Genomic DNA, 26,826 nt, shown 5'->3' on the forward strand with positions numbered 1-26,826 from the left:
GGTGGTTCAGTGGGTTAAGCATCCAACTCTTAATTTTTGCCTCAGGTCATGATCTCAGGGCTATGAGACTGAGCCCCGCACTGGGCTCCACGCTGAATGTGGAGCCTGCTTAAGATTCTCTGTCGCTCTACCCCCATGTGCTCTCTCTCCCTCTCTAAAAAGAAAAGGAAAGAAAAGAAAAGCATCTAAGAATAAAGGAAAAAATTAACACATTCTAGAGAGACAGACTGGAGAGTACATACCCCTATAACAAGATAAATTTACATCTGCTTCAAATACAACATTGACAAGGAAAAAAAATGTACAATCAAAAATAATAAAAGTTCAGAGTTTAGGGGCATCTGAGGACACTCAGTTGGCTAAGTGGCTGACTTTTTTGCGGCTGACTCTTGATTTTGGCTCAGGTCATGATTTCAGGGTCATGAGGTGGAGCTCCCCGTCCCAACTCTAGGAGAAGACACCCTCGGAGCTCACCTGTAAAACTGTGGCTCAAATACATCTAAGATAGTGCCCAAACCTATGAGCATGCCCTCCATGCTCAGCAGGGAGTCTGCTTTTCTCTCTCCCTCCACTTTGCCCCTCCCTACTCTCTCTAAAATAAATAAATATTTTAAAAAATAAAGTCCAGAGTTCAAAAATGATAAAGTCACTTGTTTTCTGTGTTTAAAAAATCTATTTACTTGCATTCATGCCTTCATTCATCAGATTCATTCATTCAACAGTTACTTACTGAGAACCTGCCATGTTTCAGGTACAGTTATAGATGCTGGCTTACAGCAATTACCAAAACACAAAAATCCCTGCCTTCATGAAGCTCACATTGGGGGACAAAACCTCTTAACAGCAAAAACACCTGAAGATCTGGGAAACCTGGGTGACTCAATCAGTTAACTGTCTGCCTTCGGCTCAGTTCACGATCCCAGGGTTCTGGGATCAAGTTCCACATTGTCGGGGGGGTAGGGAGGTGGTCCTTGCTCAGTGGGGAGCCTGCTTCTCCCTCTGCCTGCCACTCTCTTGCTTTCTCACTTCCTCTCTTTCTGACAAATAAATAAATAAAATCTTTAAAAAAAACCCAACAAAACCCAGAAACAAAAAAACCTATTAAGATCTATTAAGAAGGAAGGAGCCGAAGAAAATACAAATGTCATGCATAGCAACAATGTCTGGACAAAAGGTAAAAATCTTAATGCAATCTCACTAAGTAGACAAATTGTATGAGTCAAGTACTGGAGGTGAGAGTGAACCATGTGACAATGATGAATCTTCCCTCTTGCAATCTATTTGGCTGTTCTGAGTCAACAGTCAAAAGCCATTACAGGAAGACCCAAGGGCAAGTGTGGCTATACCAAACAGAGAGGTATGTGATGGGATTTATCATGACAAGGGGAACAGTAAAGACTAACCTCTCTCTCAGTTCCAGACAGATCAGGAAAGTATGAAAAATAAGGATATAGAAGAAAAAATAATTTGTTCCAATAATAAAGATGTATCTACAAAGCTAAAAAGGAAATATTAAAATATGCCAGTACTTTCTTATGGAAATTTTAATTACTTTTATCCTCATTTATAGCAAGTACTTTTGAGATTAGTAAATAAAGTACTCTTAATGATTATGACTAGGTGCATGTGTAACTGAATGACAATTTTAACAAATAAATACACATCTCCTATTAAAATAAGGAATATCAAGGAAATTGTTCTGATTCTTTCTGTACAATATACTCCAGATTATGCTGTTCAATAATTTAACAAAGATTTAACAAGGGCCAATTATGTGCCAGAAACTCTTACAGGCACTATGGAATAGTAAATAAAACAAAGTCCCTGTGTTCACAGAACTTAAGGGTTAAGTAGAAAAATAAGAAAACCTAAGGGGCGCCTGGGTGGCTCAGTCGTTCATAATCCAACTCTTGATCACAGGCTTGTGTGTTCAAGCCCTGCAATGGACTCCATGCTGGCTATGGAGCCTATTTGAGGAAAAAAAAAAAAGGAAAAAAGGAAAAGCCAAAGAAAAAGAAAAGAAAACCTAAGAAATATTCCATTGCTCAGGTCAGATCATTCATCTGAAGTGCTTTGCTCACTCACCTCTAGCTACATTGGTTTTCTTGGCTGTATCCAAACTAGTACCAGTTCCTTTACACTTAACTCTTTTGTCTACTCTTCCCCTGGACCTTCCTATAATTCACACTCCCTCACTCCATTCAGGTTTCTATCAAATCTCATCCTTTCATAAATTTCCCTCATTTTCCTATCTAAAATAGTTCTGGGGGAACCTGGATGTCTCAGTTGGTTAAGCATCTGCCTTCGGCTCAGGTCATGATATTGAGTCCCAGGTTGGAGCCCTACATCAGGCTCCCTGCTGGGTGGAGAGTTGCTTCTCCCTCTGACTCTCCCCACCTTGTGTGTGTGCTCTTTCAAATAAATAAAAATCTTTAAAAGTAAAATAAAATAGTTCTGTCCCCTCAGAGTTATAAACTTTTATGAAATTAATGAAATCAACCTTGCTTTCAATTTACCAGTAAAAACACTTAAACTTAATGGCCCTAAACAAAAAATAGCCCTCTCTCTCTTTCCTTCACTCTATTTTATTCTTTCTCCCAGCAACTACTATAACCTGAAATTCCTCCTCCTCTCTTTCTCTCTCCCCCCTCACTCTCTCTCTCTGTATATACATATCAAAAATAGTTACTGAGTAAACAAGTGAATTAATCAGTCTCTCATTTGGTTACCTCTAATTACACTAAGAAAGTCCAGTTTCTAAACCTGTAAAACTGTGGCTCAAATACATCTAAGATAGTGCCCAAACCTATGGACACTGCCTGAGCAGCCAGTGTTCCTCTGATTTTTAACATTCACCTTCCTAATCTTCAGTGAGTTAATTTTGCATATTACCTCCCCAATTTTTATAAAACTAATATATATCATTAGTCATAATTAAATGTCTACCTTTTGTGGGACTGTTTACTTACAGATTTATAAACAAAGGTTAGTATTATCAGCGAATAAATGGACTGCTGTGAATAATACAGGTCATGAAATACAAAGAAAAAAGGTGATACAACTTAACAAAGTGAATCAAATGTCAGATAATATCAAAAAAGATTAACATTTCCCTTCAAAGAACAAGCAACAAAGTAACTGCTTTTATGAATCCAAAGTGATCAAATTAAACTAAGTTCATAGTTATTTCATTAAGCCCTAGAGCAACTCAGAAGCTACTAAAAAATAGAAAACATGGCAAAACAAACTCAGATCCTTTTTGTCTTTTATATTGCTGCTATTCTCTCTTAAGGCTGAACACCAGAACAGAAGAAAGGATAGGCAGCTGCCATATTTAGAGCACTAGGCCAAGAAGAAAACATCTTTGAGTTGACTAATGAATCATCAAAGACTCTCAACTCTAGTCTTACTTACATGACAAAAAGAAATGCTTGGGGCTTCAGGGCAGCTCAGTTGGTTAAGTGTCTGCCTTTGACTTGGGTCATGGTCTGGGGTTCTAGGGTTGAGCCCCAGATCGTGCTCCAAGCTCAGTGAAGGGCCTCCTTCTCCCTGTCCCTGCCCCCTCCCCCCCAATGCTTGTGCTGTCTCTCCCCTCAAATAGGTGAATAAAATCTGGAAGGAAGGCAGGCAGGCTTAGACAAATCATTATCATTTGGATTTTCTGTTACAAGCAGCCAAACACTTTCAGGTTTTACAATTCAGAAAATTAAAACTGAAGTACAGGTTTAGTTAAATTTTTAATCCTCAGTATTTCATTTAGGCTACTCTAAGAGTATGTCAAAGTACAAAATCATTTAAAAAACAATCATGACTGGGGCGCCTGGCTGGCTCAGTGGGTTAAAACCTGTCTTCAGCTCAGGTCATGATCCCGGGGTTCTGGGATCGAGCCCTGCATCAGGCTCTCTGCTTGGTGGGGAGCCTGCTTCCTCCTCTCTCTCTGCCTGCCTCTCTGCCTACTTGTGATCTCCGTCAAATAAATAAATAAAATCTTAAAAAAAAAAATCGTAATTCACTTCCAAATATGCAGCTACAAACATCATTTTTGTCAGTGTTATTTGGCCTGCTTTATGCTAACAGAAAAGTCATACCTGAAATGTAAGTGATTTACACCTATAGAAATGCTATTCTGACTCAAAAGAGCATTAACATGCTAGTTAACACACAAAAGCAACTGTCTAAACACAGCAACAGAATATTGAAAATTCTAAGCAAACTCATTCATTTAACATAAAATACCAGAAACTGGGGGCACCTGGGTGGATCAGTCAGTTAAGCATCTGCTTTTGGCTGAGGGTGTGTGTGGGGGGTGTCCCTGGCTCAGCAGGGAATCTTCTTTTCCCTCTCCCTCTGCTCCTCCCCCCTAGCTCCTGCTTTCTTCCTCTTACTTTAATAAATAAATAAAATCTAAAAACAACAACAACAACAAAAACCAGAAATTGGGTCTCAAGGATTACCAAAATAAAAAGAAACATATTACCCCTGCCCTCATTAAGCTTATAATTTAGCAGAAAATCACATAAACCTGTTCTGTAAAGTTTTTCTTGGGCTTTAGCCAAATTAAAACCAAAAAACTGAAGGAGAATATCTTCTGCTACTACACAGATATTCTTTTAAAATACAATAGGATCCCTTGGGGCGCCTGGGTGGTTTGGTTAGTTAAGCCTCTGCCTTTGGCTCAGGTCATGATCTCAGGGTCCTGGGCTCTCTGCTCAGCAGGGAGCCTGCTTCCCCCCCTCTCTCTGCCGGCCCCTCTACCTACTTGTGATCTCTGTCTGTCAAATAAATAGATAAAATCTTTAGGGCACCTGGGTGGCTCAGTGGGTTAAAGCATCTGAGGCCTTCGACTCGGGTCATGATCTCAGTGTCCTGGAATTGAGTCCCGAGTCGGGCTCTCTGCTTCATGGAAAGCCTGCTTCCTCCTCTCTCTCTCTGCCTGCCTCTCTGCCTACTTGTGATCTCTTTCTGTCAAATAAATAAATAAAATCTTAAAATAAATAAATAAACAGATAGATAAAAATCTTTAGAAAAATAAAATAAAATAGGATCCCCATAGAAATATTGGCAAAAAATACCTACAATTCACAAATGGCCAATAAACACAGGCACACTATTCTCAGTAGTGATCAAAGAAACACAAACTAAAAAAAGATTAAAACAAAACAAAACAAAAAACTACCAAATGGCAAAAACTCTTAAGTGATACCACACAAGCATAATAAACGGATTTTATGAAACAATCTCAAGTACTGCTGGTAGAAATATAAATCAGTGCAATCTTTTAGGTATTTCATATTTATGTCATACGTATTAAGATGCCAATTCTCTGTATTCTGAAAAATTGTTCCTAGAAAGAAAAAAATGGCACTGAAAATGCAAAAGGATTCATAACTAAGGCTTACAATTTCCAAAAACTTACTGTTTCAAAGCTCCCTTTATGCATCAAGTCAATGGGTGGCCGGAAGAGATCTGCAAGGGTAGTTAGTTTCTTATCAATTGCTCCTCCGTTTCTTAATTCCTGTTCTTGCCGAACTGCAACACAAGAGGATAGAAAAGATATAGTTAGTCAGAAAATAAAAGCGTGAATCTCAAAATATAAAAACATGCATCAACTTCAAGAACTACTGAACAACATGCCTGACCTCATGCAAATGTAAACAGCTAATGCTGATTGTGAAACACATACAAAGCAAGGTGGGGAAACTCTTAAGACTTCCTGGTGTTCAAATTCAAATGTAGGTACAAAAGCTTTACAGTAGAGTCAACTTATCAAAATATTTCCTTTTCATATTGCAAGCAAACTTGAGCACAGGAGAAAATTTTCATCTCCATTTATCCAGTTCTGAAAGTGAGCCTAATTTATCTGTTGTTTTGAGCTACATTCCCAATCTTTAAAGATTCTGGTAGTGAGAGAGAAAGACCACCTCTTGTCACCTTCTCCTGGAAGGGTACATTCTTCCCTGGATAACATGAATCAGTCTGGGTTCCCCTTCAACTCTCTTCAAAGTTTTAAGACCTATCTGTCTGCAATGAGCTCATTATAAATCAACTACAAAATCAAGCATGGTCCAATGGTTTTTCATATTCTCTAAACAAATCTTTTCTTTTAAGATTCCACAGCTAAATCACCACTGAATCCTCTAAAAGTATGTGGCCAAGAATGTCATTCTAACTTACTTCACAGAAAATTATAAACCTATTCCAAACAACTGTAGCCAAAATGTTAAAGAATGGCTGCTTTGGGTAGTGTGGCTTTTTCCTCTTCTGTTTTTCAATCCCCTATAATAAGCATTTTCATTGTGGTCATTCCTTTAACTGACAGATTTCAGGATTTTCTTTTTTCTACCAATTAGTCATGCATTGTTCTGCAGTACAGTTGACATACAGTATTTTTTTAGTTTTGGGTATAAAACATAGTGATTCGATAATTATATATATTACAAAATGCTCACCACTGTTAAACATAGTTACCCTTTATCACCACACAAGTTAGTACAGTATTAACTGACTATATTCCCAATGTTGTAGTTTTCATCACTGTGACTTATCTTATAATGGGAAGTTTATACCTCTTAATCCCCTTCATCTATTCTGCTTATCCTCCCAGTCCTCTCTGGCAACAACCAATTTATTCTTTTTCACTTGTTTGTTTTGTTCTTTAGATACCACATATATGTGTAAGCATATAGTATTTTTCTTTGTCTGACTTATTTCATTTAGCATAATACCCTCAAGGTCCACAATGTTGCTATGAATGGTGAGGTTTCATTCTTTTCTGTGACTTAGTAATATTCCACCATGTAAATACCACATCTTCTCTATGCATTCATCTATTGATGGGACACTTACATTGCTTCCATAACCTGGCTACAGAAAATGTTGCAATAAACAAAGGGATGCCTATTCGTTTTCTTAGGATAAATACCCAGAATTATAATTACTAGGTCATATGGTATTGCTAGCTTTAATTTTGGTGGGAACCTCCATTTATTTTTTAATTTTAATTTTTAAAAAGATTTTTATTTATTTATTTGACAGACAGAGATTACAAGTAGGCAGAGAGGCAATCAGAGAGAGGAGGAAGCAGGCTCCCTGCTGAGCAGAGAGCCCGATGTGGGACTCCATCCCAGGACCTTGGGATCATGACCTGAGCCGAAGGCAGAGGCTTTAACCCACTGAGCCACCCAGGCGCCCAGGAACCTCCATATTGTTTTACATAGTGGCTGCACCAATTTGCAATCCCATCAACAGTTCACAAGAGTTCCCCATTCTCTATTATCTTTGCCAATATTTATTTCTTATCTATTTCATACTAGCCATTCTGACTCATGTGAGGTAAGATGTCAGGATCTTGAGGGAAACCATCTTTTTCTTTTATTATAGTCAGCATTTAAGTGCTCATTCAAAAGTTAATTTACTTCGTAAATTACCAGATTTCTTTTTTTTTCTTTTTCTTTTTTTTTTTTTTTTAAAGATTTTATTTATTTATTTGACAGAGAGGAATCACAAGCAGATGGAGAGGCAGGCAGAGAGAGAGAGAGGGAAGCAGGCTCTCTGCTGAGCAGAGAGCCCGATGCGGGACTCGATCCCAGGACTCTGAGATCATGACCTGAGCTGAAGGCAGCGGCTTAACCCACTGAGCCACCCAGGCGCCCCAATTACCAGATTTCTTACATTTCTGCATCATTCTTATTATTTTTCTATCACCAGTTAGGTTAGCATTTGGAACAATTTAGCTCAAGGGGAAGTTAGTAACAATCACAGACTGAATTCATAATTTCCTTTTAAAATAAGGTGACGGGGGTGCCTGGGTGGCTCAGTATGTTAGGGCCTCTGCCTTCGGCCCAGGTTCCCGGGATCGAGCCCCGAATCGGGCTCTCTGCTCGGTGGGGAGTGTTTCCCCCTCTCTCTCCGCCTGCCTCTCTGCCTACTTGTGATCTCTCTCTGTCAAATGGATGAATAAAATCTTATAAATAAATAAATAAATAAAGTAAGTGACTCCTCAAAGTAATTACGCCTGATATTAATCATCTTTTTCTTTTTAGGAAAAACTATATAGAACAAACCATGATCCTGACCTGTAGGAGAGTATATGGGTGCTTCTCCATCTTGTGGTTTTCTATGTGGGAGAAAAAGCAGGGAGAAGAAAGAAAATAGAGAGATAATAAACTGGTAAAAGATACCTACTAGTTTCAGTTTGAAAATCTCGGAAGCCATCAAATATTGAACGTGCAGGCCGTCGTCTTTTAGGAGCTTTAGGAGGAAAAAAACCAGAAATGATACAAAAATTTATACCTAAATTTGGAACAGTTATAAAATCTTCCTTATCTATATGTATTTGTTTGAAAACACTCATAGATTATAAAGGTGTCCTCCTTCAAAAAATATTTTAAAACTTTCAAGTCATTCATGTAAAATTAACTCAATCATCTTTAGCCCTACCATTCTGTTTTACAAATAAGAAAATTAAGACCCAGTTAAGAGACTTAACCAAACTTGTGTAAAAGACAGAACAAAAAAGATTTTGAGAATGACTCTCCATGGTGACAAAGCTAAATACATGCTGTAAACATCTAATTCAAGTTAGCCTAAGGGGTTTCTGACTATCCTGTGGTGTAACACTTGAGTGAGTTCCTTTCTTCTAAACCATATCTAAGAATAACTTATTAGTTAACGGATACACATGTAGAATTATAAACACCAAAAATATTTTTAATTTTGGAAGAAAATTTTTTTCCCACAATTACACAATGGGCTAGTTGAAAGAAAAATAAACAGAACCAAGATCTTCTGATACCTGATATAGTATCTATTACCCAATCCTAAAGTATTTTATAAAGTCTAAAAAAAATCATTAAAATGTTATCTTCCTATATGTATATGTTCAGATCATTTATATACATTATAATAAACAAGGACATTTAACAACTCCTTCAATATGGGTAAGAGTTATTAAATTGGCTTATGGCCGGGCGCCTGGGTGGCTCAGTGGGTTGAGCCTCTGCCTTTGGCTCAGGTCATGGTCTTGGAGTTCTGGGATCAAGCCCCATGGGGGGGCTCTTTGCACAGCAGAGAGGCTGCTTCCCTCTCTCTCTCTGCCTGCCTGCCTACTTGTGATCTCTGTCTGTCAAATAAATTAATCAACTCTTTAAATAAATAAATAGGCTAATGGCATGCCTGGCCAGCATGTAAACAGAGCAATGCTTCATATTAATAAATGATGAATAGTGGTAAGAGTAAATAGATAAAGTCCCCCATCCCATGTCAAAGCATCTTTCCCAAAAGTCTGTGCATGCCATTATATAATTTTATATCCAAGAATTAAGTCAAAAAACAAAACAAAATGCAGTACTAAACATTAAAAATCTCATTTAAAAAAAATATTTTACTTACTTATTTGAGAGAGAGAGCGCACGCGTGCGCGCAAGCGTGAGCAGGGGGAGGGGCAGAGGGAGAGGGAGAAGTAGGCTCCCAGCTGAGCAGGGAGCCTGATGTGAGTGAGGCTTGATCCCAGAACCTAGAACCCTGGGATCATGCTTAACTGACTGAACCACCCAGGTGCCCCTAAAAAATGTCATTTTTGAAGTACTATCTGTATATAACTTATGTACACTTTTGTATTTTTTTAAAGATTTTATTTATTTATTTGACAGAGAGGGAGAGCACAAGCAGGGGGAGTGTCAGGCAGAGAAAGACAGAAGCAGGCTCCCCACTAAGCAAGGAGGCCAAAGCAGGGCTTGATCCCAGGGCCCCACACATTCGTGAATTTATATTAAAGAACCACAAAATTGTCTCAAGGAAAAGAGATCTGATTTAAAAAAGGAAAGGGGTGTCTGGGTAACTTAGGCAGTGAGCGTCTGCCTTAGGCTGAGGTCGTGATTCCAGGGTCCTGGGACTAAGGCCTGCATTGAGCCTGCTTCTCCCTTTCCCACTCCCCCTGCTTCTCCCTCTCTTGCTCCCCCTGCTTCTGTTCCCTCTCTTGTTGTCTCTCTTTCTCTGTCAAATAAATAAATAAAATCTGGCATGCCTGGGTGGCTCAGTGGGTTAAGCTTCTGCCTTTGGCTCAGGTCTGAGGGTCCTGGGATCAAGCCCCATGTTGGGCTCTCTGCTCATGGGGAGCCTGCTTCTCCCTCTCTGCCTGCCTCTCTGCCTACTTGTGATTTCTCTCTCTCTCTGTGTCAAATAAATGAATAAATGAATTTTTAAAAAATAAAATCTAAAAAAAAAGGAAAAAGAAACTTCCATGTTTTAGTTCTGTATTGAATTTTATGTTGAAATTATTAAACTGAAAATTTTTAAATTTAAATATTACATTACTTTCTCCTCCTTCTTTCACTGCTTTCCTTTATAAAGCAGCAGCAAGGAATGTTATTCTTTCCAATCTTCTAAATTTTAATCAAGAGTTCCTACTTCAAATGTATATGTTTCTAGCAGGAATAACATGGCCTCTCAAAGAATACTTTCTTAAAACTCTTTAGCAAATACTTTCTAACCGTAACAATTAGGAAAGTAAGGATATCTGAGGATAAGGGTATAGAATGGCTGCCTAAACAGAGCATATGATTATTGCAGAGGTAGTACATACAAGATAATTTTCTTCTATTTTGAAACTGCCAAAGTCAGGCCACTCAATATTTCACAACTACCCACCTTTTTCCCACTTTAGCCCTTCTATATCAGTCACCTAATCTCCCGGGGGAGTTTCCTACTTCCTCTTTTGCGACCCTTGGACACAACCCCTTTTATTTCTTGGGCTCATAACCTCCTCCCATTTGTTTCCTCCTAGTTTATGCTAAGTCTATCCAAGAACCTATCCGCAGGCCATATACAACGCCTCTAGTCCTAAAACCATTATTATAGGCATACCTCAGAGATAATGTAGGTTTGGTTCCAGACTACCCCAACAAAGCAAATATCGCATTAAGATGAGTCAAATGAGTTTCCCAGTGCATATGAAAGTTACATTTACACTAAAGTTGACCACCGAATAATATAGATTTGAACTGCACAGGTCTACTGATATGTGGGTATTTTCGATAAATACAGTATGGTACTATAAATGTGTTTTCCTTACGATGTTTTAATAACTTTTTTCCAACTTACTTTATTGTTAATACAGTATATAGTACATATAATATAGAAAATATGTGTTCATCAACTACATTATTGGTTAAGACTTCCAGTCAACTGCAGACTATTAGTTAAGTTTTGGAGTGGGCAAAGGAGGTGAGGTGGGGGGGGGGGGGGAGTCAAAAGTTATATGAAGATTTCAACTATCTGGGGTTCAGCTCCCTTAACCCCTGAGTTGTTCCAGGAACAATGGTATACTGTAGTCCATTATATGTGCAATATTGCTAAAAAATGCTAACCATCACTGGAGCTTTCAGCAAGTTGCAATCTTTTTGCTGGTGCAGGGCCTTGCCTCTATGTTGATGGCTGCTAGACTGATCATGGTGTTAGTTGCTGATGCTGCGTGGCTGTGGCAACTTCCTAAGATAATGAGGTTTGCTGCATTAATGGACTCTTCTTTTCACAAATGATTTCTCTGTAGTATACAATGTCATTTGATAGCATTTTACCCACTTACTTTCAAAATTGGAGAACCAAGCAGCACCTGGGCTTGCTCAGTCGGTGAAGCATGTGACTCTTGATCTTGGGGTCGTGAGCCTCACACTGGGTGCAGAGATTATTTAATAAATAAATAAATATATATATATACATATATTTTTTTTAATTGGAGTCAATCCTCTCAAACCTTGTTGGTGCTTTATCAACTAAGTTCATGTAATATTGTAAATCCTTTGTTGTCATTTCAACAATCTTCACAGCACCTTCATCAGTAGATTCCATCTCAAGAAACTATTTTCTTTGCTCATCCACAGGATGCAACTCCTTCACTAACATTTTATCTAGAGATTACAGCAACTCAGTGACATCTTCAGGCTCTACATCTAGTTCTAGTTCTCTTGTTATTTCTACCCATATTTGTACTCACTTCTCCAATGAAGTCTTGAACCCTCAAAGTCATACATGAGGGCTGGAATCAACTTCTTCCAAACTCCTGCTAATGATGTTATTTTGACCTCTTCCCATGAATCGTGAATTGTTCTTAATGGCATCTAGAATGGTGAATCCTTTCTATGAGGTTTTCAATTTACACTGCCCAGATCCGTCAAAAGAATCACTATATATGGCAGTTACTGCTTTATAAGATGTATTTCTTTAATAATAAGACTTGAAAATAAAAATTTCTCCTTAATCTACGGGCTACAGAATTGGATGTTGTGTTAGCAAACCTGAAAACAACATTAATCTTATTGGACAATACCATCAGAGCTCTCAGATGACCAGGGGTATTGTCATTGAAGAGTCATATTTTGAAAAGAATCTTTTTTTCTAAGCAGTAGGTTTCAACAGAGGGTTTAAAACACTCAGTAAAACATGCTGTACACAGGGACGCCTGGGTGGCTCAGTTGGTTAAGCAGCTGCCTTCAGCTCAGGTCATGATCCCAGCGTCCTGGGATCGAGTCCCACATCGGGCTCCTTGCTCCGCAGGGAGCCTGCTTCTCCCTCTGACTCTGCCTTCCACTCTGTCTGCCTGTGCTCGCTCTCGCTTGCTCTGACAAATAAATAAAATCTAAAAAAAAAAAAAACATGCTGTACACAGATATATTGCATCCAGGTTTTGTTGCTCCATTTGCAGGGCTCAGGCAGGGAAGATTTAGCATAAAGCTTAAGGGCTCTAGGATTTTCAGAATGGTAAATGAGGGCCAGCTTGAACTTCAAGTCATCAGTTGCATTAGCCCCTAACAAGAGAGCCAGCCTGTCCTTGGAAGGTATGAAGCATCGACTTCTCCTCTCTAGCTATGGAAGTCCTAGCCAGCATCTTCTTCCAATAGAAGGCTATTTTGTCTACTCTGAAAAATCTGTTGCTTAGTGTAGCCACCTTCATGGATTATCTGAGCTAGATCTTCTGGAGAACTTCCTGCAGCTTCAATATCAGCACTTGCTGCTTCACTCTGCGCTTCTATGTCATGGAGACGGCATCTTCCCTTAAACGTCATGAACCAAACTCTGCTAACTTCAAATTTTTCTTCTACAGCTTCCTCACCTCTCTCAGCCTTCCAAGAATTGAAGAGTGTCTTGCTCTGGATTAAACTTTGGCTTAAGGGAATGTTGTGGCTGGTGTGATCTTCCATCCTGACACCAGAACTTTCTCCTTATCAGCAAGCAACAGGTTGTTTCACTTTCTCATGTTTGTGTTCCAAAGAGTAGCACCTCTCATTTCTTTCAGAAATTCTTCCTTTGCATTCACAACTTAGCTAACTGGCACAAAAGGCTTAGCTTTTGGCCTATCTCGGCTTTCAATATGCCTTCGTAACTAAGCTTAATCATTTCTAGCTTTTGATTTAAAGTGAGAGACATGCAACTCTTCTTTTCACTAGGATACTTAGGACGATAGGGTTATTGATCAGCCTACTTTCAATATTGCTGTGTTTCAGGGAACAGAGAGTCCCAAAGAGAGAGAGGGAATTGCTGGCTGGTGAATCACTCATATCAAATAAATCCACCACCTTATATGGGTGTGGTTTATGGTGCCCCAAAACAATTATAATAGTACAATCAAAGATCATGGATTACAGATCACCGTAATAAATATAGTAATAATGAAAACATTTGAAATATTTCAAGAATTACCAATATGTAACAAAGAGACATGAAGTGAGCAAATGCTGTTGGTAAAATGGCGCAGACAGACTTGTTCAACACAGGGTAGCCACAAACCATTTATCTGTAAAAAGCACAATATCTGCGAAGCACAATAAGATAGGAATGCCTATACTCCCACCTGCCTGTTCAGTATGTGTTTCCTGACTCTTCCAAGCCATCTTCTATATAGCAAACATTAGTCCTTTGTATTCTCACTCTATTGCCCATGTAACAGGAATGCTGGTCGCTGAGGTCAATGAGACTAAGCTACAAAATGCTAATAAAGATTCAAAAGGAGGGACGCCTGGGTGGCTCAGATGGTTGGACGGCTGCCTTCGGCTCAGGTCATGATTCCGGAATCCCGGGATCAAGTCCCGCATCGGGCTCCCAGCTCTATAGGGAGTCAGCTTCTCCCTCTGACCTTCTCCTCGCTCATGCTCTCTCTCACTGTCTCTCTCTCTCAAATAAATAAAAAAATAATAATAATAAAATAAAATAAAAATAAAAATAAAAGATTCAAAAGGAGATCCATAGAACAGGCAAGTGGGATAGGTGGAGAATAAAAATTTAGTCAGAAGAGTGGCACTGCATCACATTTTCATAACACTCTGTTAATAACTGGTTTAAGAGAAGACAGCTGGATTTTCAGATCCGCTCCTGCACTCAATCTGTTGTTATTCCTATAGCTCAAGTCAATGAAGGAAATTAAAAGTCAACCTGACACAGATACATAGTTGTAAAGGGGAGAAGTATTTTAGTAGTATTTTGAGATCATTGTGAATATTCTCCTTTGATACTGCACCACAACTCAACCAGTAGTAGTTTCTTAAAGGTTAACTGTAGCATGGAATCTAAAATCTTATCAATGAACTTTTCATTATTTGCTCCACTAAAACCCACTGGTCTATGCAGTAGGTAGTCTCTAGGATGGCCTCCAATTATCCCAATTTCCTAATATTCATAACCTGTGTGTGAGTATCTTGAATATGGGCAGGATCAAATGGAATATGGCAGAAGTGATGTGTTGTCACTTCTAAGAAAGATGGTGGCTTCTAAAATGCACTGTCTTCTCTTGCTCTCTCATTTGCTCTATGGTAAGGAACTGATGTCTCCAGCCAACAAACAGCCACAGTAAGCTTAGGAGATCCTCCTCTACTCAAGCTTTGAGATAATTATAGCTCCAGCTGACACCTTGATTATACCCCTGTGAGAGACCCTAACCAAAGATACCCAGTTAAGCCGCACCTGGATTCCTGAACCACAGAAACTGTGAGATAACAAATGTTTGTTATTTCAGGAAGCTAAATTTTAGAAAAATCTGTTACACAGCAATAGATAACTAATCTCTCTCTTCAATTTATCTTATTGTCTGTTCTTTTAGCTATGCACAATTTTGTATCTGGCACACTGGTCATTTGAAAATATGAGTTCAGGGGCCCCTGGATAGATCTGTTAGTTAAGCATCCAACTCTTGATTTCTTTCGGCTCAGGTCACAACCTCAGGGCTGTGAGATCAGCCCGCATTAGGCTCTGCTCTGGGCATGGAGCCTGCTTAAGATTCTCTCTCTCTCTCTGTCCTTCCCCTACCCCCCACCAAAAAAAGAAAGAAAGAAAGAGAAAATATTTGTTCACTGAGTTATGCAAACATTCCAAACACCAACTTCATTATACAATAATAACAAAAAAATTAACATCTGTTATTGCTACCACTAATCTCATCAGAAAGCCTTTAAGTAATGGGAAGCTATCAAAGTTCCTAATTGTGGATATAAACTCTAAAATCCTAATTCTTCCCTGAAAGCTCTTTTTAAAATAACTGGTAACAAACAACATTAGTTGTTTGTCTTAAAGCAGCAACAGATTTTTTTTTTTTTTTCAGAAAATGTCTGCCAAATGCCTGAAGTCTAAACCATAGTTTGTCAGGAATCTTTCAAGTAAAAATAATGTTCCACAAAAAAAGCAGCTAGTTTAGCTCACAACTCAAACAACGGTATAAGTCTTTTTCCTTAAAGTAACCACACTATGTCAGTATGCAGAAGTGCTTTATGTACATATCCTATTTTGTAAAACAGAATAGTTTAAAAATGTGTACTCAGGAGTCAAGACTTAATGAAATTAATTTTTTACTGTTTCATCAAGAACATTAAGTAAAATAGGTTTTTTTTTTTTTTTAAATTGTGAGTGTATGGCAGTGAAGAATTTACAGTTTGGTGCCACTACCCTTACTCAATTAAGATGCAACAGTCTGTCCATCATTGCCTCTGAACCATCAGTCCAATTGCCAAAGATGTAAAAAAGGTTATAAAAATAGTTTTCAGCTTAGACTCCCAGACCACACTTTTAGAATCACACTTTAAATCAATTCTGTCCTAAGAAGAAAATAGTTCTCCAAAGACCTTTATCAGGTTATAGTAAGATCTAATAATAGAAGTCAGGACTGACTTCCTAACTCTACATTCATTCCCATCCCCCTCTTCAATGTTTATTACACCAGAGGTAAAAGGAGGAAAGGGGTTTCAAATGAGAACTCTTTTGCCTCTTTACAACAGTTAAATAGCAGAGAATTTATTTCCCATAATCTACCCCACTCAGAAATCTTGCCTTATTCCTTGCAATAAAGAAAAGATAAAGCTTCCAAGGGCATCACCCCTCAATTCTAAAATCCATTCATAACATTTGTACGAAAAAAAAAAAAAAGATGACCAATGCTTCATTACTTCTGGTATAAAAACAGCACAATGACTGGCTAAATCAAAGTCCAGAAAGCCCATATTATACTTCAATATTCAGTTCTTACAGTTTTCTTCCTCCCATCTTTATTTCTGAATCTAGACAACATATTCTGTTATTTCTCACTAAACTCCAAACTGCCAAGTCACAGGCTGATCTTAAAAAAAAAAAAAAAAAAAAAAAACCTCTAAATTACAGTGTCTTTTCAAATTAAAACAGCATTTATATTATTTTCTTCATCCCTTTTTTATGATTTATTTCTTCTCCTTTATTCAAGTTTACCTACAGAACTTTTTATTTCGCTGCATTACTGGTCTCGGTATGTACAATATACATTTCTGTGGCCTTGCCCACCCAGATTATAACTTTATTTTCTATTTTTTTAACATACCAATTACAAAAGGTAAATAAATGCTTATTAAACTAAAACTATAAATTTTCTTTTAATGTAATTAAATGTTACATTTTTTACTGTCTCTCTATGCACCCAGGCTGATACCACAACTTTTTGCATGGATTAGGTATTACTTTCTCCTTTGTTCAAAACAGAAATGGCGCTTCTGGAAATTTAGAAAGAGAAAAGACAAGGCATATCAAGACAGTAAGGATGTGGCAGTCAAGTAAGTGCCCCTCAAAATAAGAGTCTTTTATCTAATGATAGGTTTGTTTCCATTATAAAGCAGTTATTTCTCTTTGCTAATGTTCCTTCTTTTGGTCTTCTACAACAAATATTTTAGTCTGTTTCTCTCCTTGGAAAGAAGCAACTGTGCAATTTTCCTGAAGGGATACAGAATTAAAAGATAAGAACTGACTCTACACTTAAAGTTAATCTCTGAGCAAGCCTTCACATCTTAGGATAACTTCATTAAAACCCTAAAGATAACAACAGAGTCCAAGAAAACTAAGGAAAAAAGATGAACTTACCACCAAACAAAGGTTCTGGTTCCACCAATATTTCCTGTTTTTGAGGAATTGGGGCACGAACTTCTTCTCTATTAAAAGAAGTAGGAAAATATCAAAAGGAAAACTTTTTTGCTACATGTTCTCTCCATAACTACTGTGAACGCATCCAAATTAACAAGTTATATGAACACCAAATTTAGTGACTCTTAGGAACCACGGTGTTAAATAACAGTTAGATGGTCAACTAAATATTAACTAGTTGACAGAGGTCAAGTCGAGTGAAAGTATCTGGCATAGATGGCTCAAATGATTTATAAAGAGAACAAACAGAAAAAGAAAAATTATCTCCCCTTTCCTCTTAAGTTCCCTACCCTAGATTCTTTACAGGAAAAGAAAGGGGGGGAGCTTAAAAACAAAAAAAAATCAGACAAAAAAAATGAAAAAATACAGACGTAATAAAAGTAGTACTATATTGCTACTACATCAAGCAATAGATCATTAAATCACATATACTAAAATAAGTTTATATTAAACAAGCAGTAAATTTTATGCTAGTTTTAGAGTCAGTTAACAGGTAATCCCTTGGATTATTTATTAAATAAACTCCAATATATACAGAACAGAAAAAGTAATTACTCATCTTTTAAAAGTCTATAAACTCTTCAAAGCCTACCGCCAGAGGATCTATTAATAACCCATTTCCTCCAGCAGAAAATACTCATTTAGAAATATTGTAAAAATGGTGTATGTTTATTTTATAGTTTTAAGTATTAATCTCTGCTGATTAATGTTCACAGCAAGGAAGAGTATGTTTCAAATTTATTGCTGTCCTGCTCACAACGTTGATTTAAGTCAGACCTAATGTTTTCCATTCAGGTGTTTCTAATAATAATAACTGAGCTTAAGGCCCTATTTTTGATATGATAGGTGGAACTCCAAAACATACTTTATGAAATAAAGTATGAATATTCATTTGTCAAAAAAATCCTATAATCAAGGAACAACTAGATCGACTAAAAAATCTACAATTAGGCAAAGATGAAGGATTAAAAGGTAGTTTAAAATTAAGTCTATCAGTCACTGCTCACACACAAAATTTCAATAATCTGAAAGAAGAAACAATGGAACTATAAGAGGAAACTCTATTAATCCTCTTTCATCAAAGAGAATTAGTCCATTTTCTTAAGAAAACTAAGAATTTAAAAGATATCTTTTACCTAAATAAATCTTTCCATGCTATACCTGATTTCATAAAATATATGTAATTACCTATATCTGTAACAATTTAATTACTCAAAAAACAAACCTTAATCTGATGAAATACATCAATTAGCGTATGGATTAAGTAGTAGTCCCTATACAGAAAAAATTGATTACTGTATGTTTGAGGGTATCCGTTCCAAGATTGCTAGCTACCCAACAAAATGAAAGAATGAATCAGAAAAAAGAACCATAAAGAGTGAAAATTAAGGTTAGGAATTAGGAGCCATTATCAAATGTTAATCAATTAGCAATACAAGTAATCTAAGTCAAATTACAATGTAATTCAGTAGGAAAAGACATTCACCTATCAAAATTATTATTATTTTTTTAAAGTAGGCTCCACATCCAACGTGGGGCTTAAATTCACAACCCTGACATCAAGAGTTGCATGCTCTACTGACTGAGCCAGCCAGGCACCCCATATCAAAACTATCTTTAAACACAATTAAAAAAACATGTTTTATACAGTGAGAACAGTTATATTCCCCCCAAATCAGCCATGAATACCTGTTTTTTCTGTAAGCTAAATCATTTCAGATTGATTTCCATGAAAAATTGGAGCTATATTGGGGGGAATGGAACACCAAAATCTGAAATAGTAGCCAACACTGATAGGAAAAAACTTTATGAAGTATTAATAATGATCTCTAAAGTTCACTCTTCATGTGCAAACAATTAGTACTCTAGAATCTGGAACTAGATCAACGAAAGAGGCAACTATGTCTTGAATGTCATTTGGCTTTTTAAATCTATCTCTACCTTAAAAATAATATTATATATTTATATATATTATATATATATATTTTTATATATTATAGTATTATATTTATATACTATGTCTATTTAGTCTATTCCCTTAAACAGGGAGTTTCTTTTGTTTAGTATCTCATGTTGTAAACACTCAGAATTATAAAGGGCTGTAAGCTTTAAAGTCTTATTTAAGGATCTGTTTGATTTTGCTTCAAAAGTCAATGGTTTTCCTTAGGTAGCATTCATCTCTAGTATTTTCCAAAGACTTAGAAGTTTACCCATAAGGTGTTCATTTCAAATTCTCATTGGTTATCAAATGTAAAGGGCAAAAAACCCCAAATTTGTTCACCATTTACCTCGTTCCCTACAGAGTATGGTTCCATATGTTAAAGTGCTTCCAATGATTAACCACATGTAACTATCATTAAGGTATAAAGGACCAGAATTATTTTTCAAATAATTTTTGTGGCAACTCAAAACTCTCCTGAGACAATATAAGAAAATTTAGAATTGGGAAATCTGAGCTTTAATTGGCTTTATTGCCATATCTGCTACGAACTTACTGTGTAGCCTGGGAAAATGGCTATGCTTTTGCTTCCTCATCTGTAAAATGTAGATAATAATGTCATCCTGCAAGGTTCTTTTGAAGATTAAATAGGACATGACAGTGCTCTAGAGAACTGAAGGTATGTAAGCATAAAAATGTACACGTGACACTTCTTCAGATGCTTTCAAGTTTTTCAAAACCAGAGAATTAACCTAAATGACAAAAATGCAACTGCTCAATTTAGGCAAGGAGTAGCTCCTAATAATGAATAATAAATTCATACTCTGTGTGTGGTCTCACTGTGGAGACACTTGCTGAACTGGTACTGGGCTCTTCAGCAATTCCTCCACCATCCAAAAACATAGTGACTGCCATCTCCAGATTATTGTTGCAGGCTTCAAGCATATGTTTCCCTACACTTTCGCTTGCACCTGAAACAGCAAAAAGACAGGGAAAAAGTAAAAAAAAAAAAAAAAAGAAAAGAAAAGAAAAGACAACTTCTTACTAAAGGTTCACATTAAAATACAGAATTCCCAAGCAAATTAACAGTACCTTTTCCCTTTTAGGATGAATGACTTCTTTTTAAAAACCTGTTTGTTTACTTTTTACAATGTTAGCTGATTAGTAAATACACAAAGCTAGAAAAGAAACTATCAGCATTAAAACAGTGGTCCTCCTTCATAATAAAACCAAACTAAATAAAGCATGTCTTTAAATGAACCAGCTATATATTTGTTAAAAATTGAAAAAATGATAAGGAAAAATGAAAGATTACATTCTAGAAAGTTAGAAATATTTTTTTTAAAAGAATGCATTTCAGTTAGCATTTGTTTCCATTAAAAAGAAAGCATTTTTTTAAAAACAAAGGGAGAGAAGTGAGACGGGACATACTATCAAAACTATAACCAAGTCAAAATCTGGAAGAAATGTCAACCTTCAGGGCCACCTGGGTGGCTCAGTCAGTTGTGTCTAACTCGATTTTGGCTCAGGTCATCATCTCAGGGTCAGGAGATGAGGCCTTCATCCAGCTCAGTGCTGGGCGTGGTGCCTGTTTAAGATTATCTCTCTTAATTAAACTCCCTCTGCTCCCCCACCCCAACTCTCGCTTTCTCTTAAAAAAAAAAAAAAAAAAAAAAGTCAATCTTCATCATTCAGAACTGACCCTATACACATTTATTCATTTGTAAAGCCAATACAGTCATCAGATGCAATGTAAATTGGTAAAGCCCTTTACAATAGCAATTTTATAACATTTATCAAAAAGCACTCCTTCTTTTGACCTAGTAATTTGGGTTCCTAGTCAAAAATAGACTTCCTTTTTTTTTTTTTTCTTTAAGATTTTATTTATTTATTTGACAGACACAGATCACAAGCCGGCGGAGAGGCAGGCAGAGAGAGGGAGAGGGGGAAACAGGCTTACTGCTGAGCAGAGAGTCCAATGCAAGGCTCGATCCCAGGACCCTGAGATCATGACCTGAGCTGAAAGCAGAGGCTTTAACCCACTGAGCCACCCAGGTGCCCCGACTTTTTTTTTTTTTTTTTAAGATTTTTTTGAGCAAGTGCATATGCGCAAGTGTGGGAGTAGGGTAAGGGGCAGAGGGAGAGAATCTTCAAACAGAACTCCATGCTGAATGCAGAATCCCAGGAGGGCTTGGTACCCTGACCCATGAGATCATGACTTGAGCTAAAACCAAGAGTCAGATACCTAACCAACCCAAGCACTCCAAAAGACTTATTCTTTTATCTATTCCATATCAAATACAAGCATAAATATATGTCCATATACATGTCCAGTATAGTTTCAGTTAATACTGAAAAACTGGAAACATAAATGTCCAACAGTACTGGAATCTAAGCAGTAGAATCTGTTTGTTGGAACATTTGTGATCATTAAAAGGCATTGCAGGTTTTCCATCTGAAATGACTTTACTTCTACCAGAATCATGTACCTTATAATTTCCTTCTAAAAGGTGTTTGTGTGTGTGTGTGTGTGTGTGTGTGTGTGTGTGGTCTGAAAATGTCTTATTTTGTTATCATTCCTGAAAGACAGTTTTACTGGACATTCTATTTTCAGGCTGACAGCTATTTGCTCTCAGTACAGTAAAGACAGCATTCCAGTGTCCCCTGGCTTCTGTTGCTGCTGCTGGGAAATCAGCTGCTGTACCAGAGAAAATATTTTTATAGCAATCTGTTGTTTCTCTCTAGTTGCTTTTAAGATTTTCTCTGTCTTTGGTCTTCTGCAGTTTCATGCTAATTTGTCGTGGCTGATTTAACCATCTCCTTGGGTTTCACGGCACTTCCATCATGTAAGAATTGCTATCTTTTATCAATTCCAAAAAATTCTCAGCTATTTCTATTTAACAATTACCATACTCCTCCATTCACACTCATTTTTTCTGGAACTCCAATTAGATAAATGTTAGAACCCTTCACTCTATCCTGCGCCAGTCTGTTCTTTTTGTAGTTGTTGCTGTTTTTTAATTTCTTCACTGGGTTTTTAATTTCAGTTTATTTTTTATAACCAGAAGTTCTGTTCTTGTTTTTTTCCTAATATGCCTAGCTATGTTTCAGAGACCCTTCCTTTATACTCATATACTTTTCATTTCTTCAAACATATTGATCAAATTTATTGGAATTACTAAGACAAAACAAACTGTCTGCTGTCTGTGGGCGGTCATCCTCTCTTGTTTCTGTTGGCTCTTGTTCATGTGCCATGGTTTGTGTGCATTTCGTGATTTTTTTTTCCTGTGATCTTATGTGCCTTGGATTTTTAATTCTGTCAATTTTTTTTTTTTTAAAGATTTTATTTATTTATTTGACAGAGAGAGAGATCACAAGCAGGCAGAGAGGCAGGCAGAGAGAGATGAAGGGAAGCAGGCCCCCTGCTGAGCAGAGAGCCCCATGCGGGACTTGATCCCAGGACCCCAGGATCATGACCTGAGCCGAAGGCAGTGGCTTAACCCACTGAGCCACCCAGGCGCCCCTAATTCTGTCAATTTTTGAAGCGAGGATTTGATCGATAAATTCTGCAAGGCACCTGTGGGCACTACCAAACAAAGACCATTTTATATTTCTTTAAGATTTCATTTATTTATTTAAAAGAGAGAGAACAAGCAGTGGGGAGAGACAGAAGGAGAGAGAGAAGCAGACTCCCTGCTAAGCAGGAAGCCTGATGCAGGGCGCAATCCCAGGACCCAGAGATCATGACCTGAGCTGAAAGGCAGATGTTTAACCAAGTGAGCCACCCAGGAGCCCTAACAAAGATTTTAAATACATTTTTAATACATTCTTGACTTAAGTAATATAAGACCTCATAGAAAATGTGATGCTATAAAGACCCTTGTTATAAATTCTCAGTGACTATCTCCTGCCACTCTCCAACTGCCAAGGTTGTAACAAAGTCTGTTTCATGAAAGGGAAGGAAGGGTCTCCTATCAGACTCTTTTCCCTAGGAAGACCACAGGCATTGTTTCCTGTTTCCTGGGCCCTATGAGGCTATCAAAGCAGAAGCTTAAAGCCATTTAATTTGGTTAGATTCCACCAGGGTAAAGACTTCCTTTAAATCTAGCTAACATCTGCATTCCCAATTTCATTTCATTTTTAGCCTCAGAGTATTCCTTACTTTCTCACCAGCCCAATGATATATTTTGAAAAAAAATTTCTAAATACACATTTCACTTAGGATTTTTCTCAGCAAGAGGGTTATTCATGATCTCTCTTGTTTACCCCCACTGTCAGAAATGGAAGTGCTGATTCCCCTCTTTTTTTTTTTTTTTCAGGTTTTATTTTTTTATTTGTCAGAGGAGAGAGAGCATGCATGTGCACAAGCAGGGGTAGTAATAGGCTCCCAGCTGAGCAAGGAGCCCAATGCAAGGCTCCATCCCAGGATGCTGGGGTCATGACCTAAGCCAAAGGCAGACACTTAACCAACTAAGCCACCCAGGCGTCCCTCTGCTATTAGGGTTTTTTTTTATTGTTGTTTTTTTAAAGATTTTATTTATTTGACAATCAGAGCGAGAGAAGGAACACAAGTAGGGGGAGTGGGATAGGGAGAAGCAGGCTTCCCACAGAGCAGGGAGCCCGATGTAGGGCTTGATCTCAGAACCCAGGGATCATGACCTGAGGCAAAGACAGATGCCTAAGGACTGAGCCTCCTGGGCGTTCCTATACTATTAGTTCTAAGGCCTTAAATGAAGCCCACAATACTTTTTACTTAGATTACTACAAAAGACTCTTAATTGATCATCATTCTATCTTTGATGTTGTTGCTGCAGCTATGCTCCAAAATACAAGTCTGATTCTCAATCTCTCTCTCTCACACACACATCCACCTAAAAGTCTTTAACAGCTTTTTAAAAAAATAAATAAATAAATAAAGCCTTTTTAATGGCTGACACCACAGTATACAGTATAAATTCCAAAATCCTTATGATCTGGGAAGTCCTTCATGATCAGGCCTCAGCTCATCTCTCTGGTTTTCCCTCTCTTCTTACCCATCCTACACAATTCAGTACAGTCATACTGAATTACATGCTTAGAATGTCCTTATCCTCCTCATCTCTCCTTTATCTAGTTCATGCATGCTCGAGAACCACCCTGTCACTTTGTCAATCTGTGTGCTAAGCATTCTCCTCACTCCCATCCCTATGATACTCTTCTATTATATAAGTGAATATACTACCAAGTAGTAAATGGTTTACCTTCTGGCTCCAAGGAAAGAGCAGAAGCTTCTTGAACACAGGGATTGGCTTCTGTTTTGGTATCCCCAGCATGCAGCACTGTATCTGCTTGCGTATGACCAATGTCTAATAAACTGAGTTAGAGCTATCTCCTAGTACTTCAGTTCACCAGTTGATATACCATGGAAAGGAAAATTGGGCTTCAGCCAAAACAACACTTTCATATCCTTTGAATTTTATACGATGTGCATATGTTTAATCTTTTACTTTCATTTATAAAGCAATATGGTTATGCTGTGGAAATGACAAACAACAAATGGGTACTTAAGATCTATCCATGTTCTTAAGATTGAATTTCCAGAGAGAGCATCACATATAAATTTTAAAAGTGCTCTATCTCAAATAATGTAAAGTGAAAATCACATGCTCAAAAAAAAACCTGTCAGATGATGGAGCAGATACTGCTGTCTGATAGCTGACAAAGACATATATCTAAGATGCCAGTGGAAAACAGTGAACAAAATTATTTCATGAGGGGTGCTTGGCTGGCTCAGTAGGTAAAGCACGTGACTCTTCACCTCAGGTCATGAGTTCAAGCCCTACGTTGTGGGCAGAGTTTACTTAAAAAAAATTTTTTTGAGGGGTGCCTGGGTGGCTCAGTGCGTTAAAGCCTCTTCCTTCAGCTCAGGTCATGATCCCAGAATCCTGGGATTGAGCCCCGCATCGGGCTATCTGCTCAGCAGGGAGGCTGCTTCCTCCTCTCTCTCTCTGCCTGCTTCTCTGCCTACTTGTGGTCTCTGTGTGTCAAATAAATAAATAAAATCTTTAAAAAAAAATTTTTTTTAAAGATTTTATTTATTTATTTGACACACAGAGACCACAAGTAGGCAGAGAGAGAGAGAGGGAGAGAGGGAAGCAGGCTCCCCGCGGAGCAGAGAGCCCGATGTGGGGCTCGATCCCAGGACCCTGAGATCATGACCTGAGCCGAAGGCAGCAGCTTAACCCACTGAGCCACCCAGGCGCCCCAAGATTATTTTTTTTGAAAAAAAATTTTGTCTTGAAACACAAGTGGATAAACCATGAATACATAATATTAGGATTTAATGTTAAGTCAATTTAAAAAAAATTACAAAAAAAGCATCTGATCATTTGACCTAAGTCCCTAGAAATTTGCATATTTATGTTAGTGAGAAATCTTTCTGGGAATTGGACAGAGTTGCCTTTCACATAGCATTTGCCATACATCTAGGTATACATATGGTCATTTTAGTTACACAGGCCCAGGGAGGCTTTTTCCTTTTAAAAAGGCTTCATATAGGGTGCCTGGGTGGCTCAGTTGGTTAGGCAACTGCCTTCAGGTCAGGTCATGATCCCAGAGTCCCGGGATGGAGTCTCGCATCCGGCTCCCAGCTCCATGGGAAGTCTGCTTCTCCCTCTGACCTTCTCCCCTCTCGTGCGCGCTCTCTCTCTCTCAAATAAGTAAATAAAAATCTTTAAAAAAAAAAAAAAAAGGCTTCATATATTACTCAAATTTAAGAAATTTCCAACCCTTCTCTCTCCTTCCACTGCAAACATCCCATTAGTCAACCAACAATTCCTAAGGTTTCCGTGTAACTGAAACCACTTTGACCCATCGTTTTTGCTCTATGTCCATCGCTATAGTCTTCATTCAAGCTTAGGTCATGATCTCAGGGTCATGAAACTGAGCCCCAGGTTGCGTTGGGCTCCACACCCAGCGGGGAGCCTGCTTGAGATTCTCTCTCCCTCTCCTCTGCCCCTCCCCCTACACACCCACTCTCTCTCTTTAATACATAAATGTTTAAAAAAAAAATTCCAAGGGTGCCTGGGTGGCTCAGTCAGTTAAGCATCTGCCTTCAGCTCAGGTCCCAGGGTCCTGGGATTTAGTCCTGCATCAGGGTCTCTGCTCAGCAGGGAGCCTCTTTTTCCCTCTACCTCTCCCTCTGTCAGCTGCTCCCCCTGCCTGTTATATCTCTCTGTGTCAAATAAATAAATAAAATCTTTAAAAAAAAAAAAAAAAAGAAAAGAAAGAAATTTCAAAACACAGACAAACGCAACTTTTTGAGGGGAAGGAGTTCAAATATCCGAATAGCCAACTTTAGGTAATCTTAGGCCAACACCAGCACAAATTTGATGAACAATTTTGGGACTTGCGTGCTTCCATATTATCTGTCATAAAACCTGAGGCTTTGTTTTAGTGCCTTCCTAATACCTTTACACTGTATTTCT

At 37.8% G+C, this 26,826-nt stretch overlaps 1 protein-coding gene across 2 annotated transcripts in view; it reads right to left on the reverse strand.

The window, feature by feature from the left end:
* The window catches only part of UBXN7 (UBX domain protein 7), a 60,657-nt gene that overhangs the window by 22,192 nt on the left and 11,639 nt on the right, over positions 1-26,826 (reverse strand). For both annotated transcript variants that reach the window (XM_059163013.1, XM_059163014.1), the window contains 4 exons: positions 20,184-20,331; positions 17,362-17,429; positions 8,185-8,250; positions 5,417-5,529 (listed from right to left, as the gene is read on the reverse strand). In XM_059163013.1, coding sequence (XP_059018996.1) covers positions 5,417-5,529; positions 8,185-8,250; positions 17,362-17,429; positions 20,184-20,331 — 395 coding nt within the window. The remainder of the gene's footprint in view (positions 1-5,416; positions 5,530-8,184; positions 8,251-17,361; positions 17,430-20,183; positions 20,332-26,826) is intronic.

The sequence above is a fragment of the Mustela lutreola genome, chromosome 2, assembly GCF_030435805.1.
Source record: "Mustela lutreola isolate mMusLut2 chromosome 2, mMusLut2.pri, whole genome shotgun sequence".
NCBI classification, from domain to species: Eukaryota; Metazoa; Chordata; class Mammalia; order Carnivora; family Mustelidae; genus Mustela; species Mustela lutreola.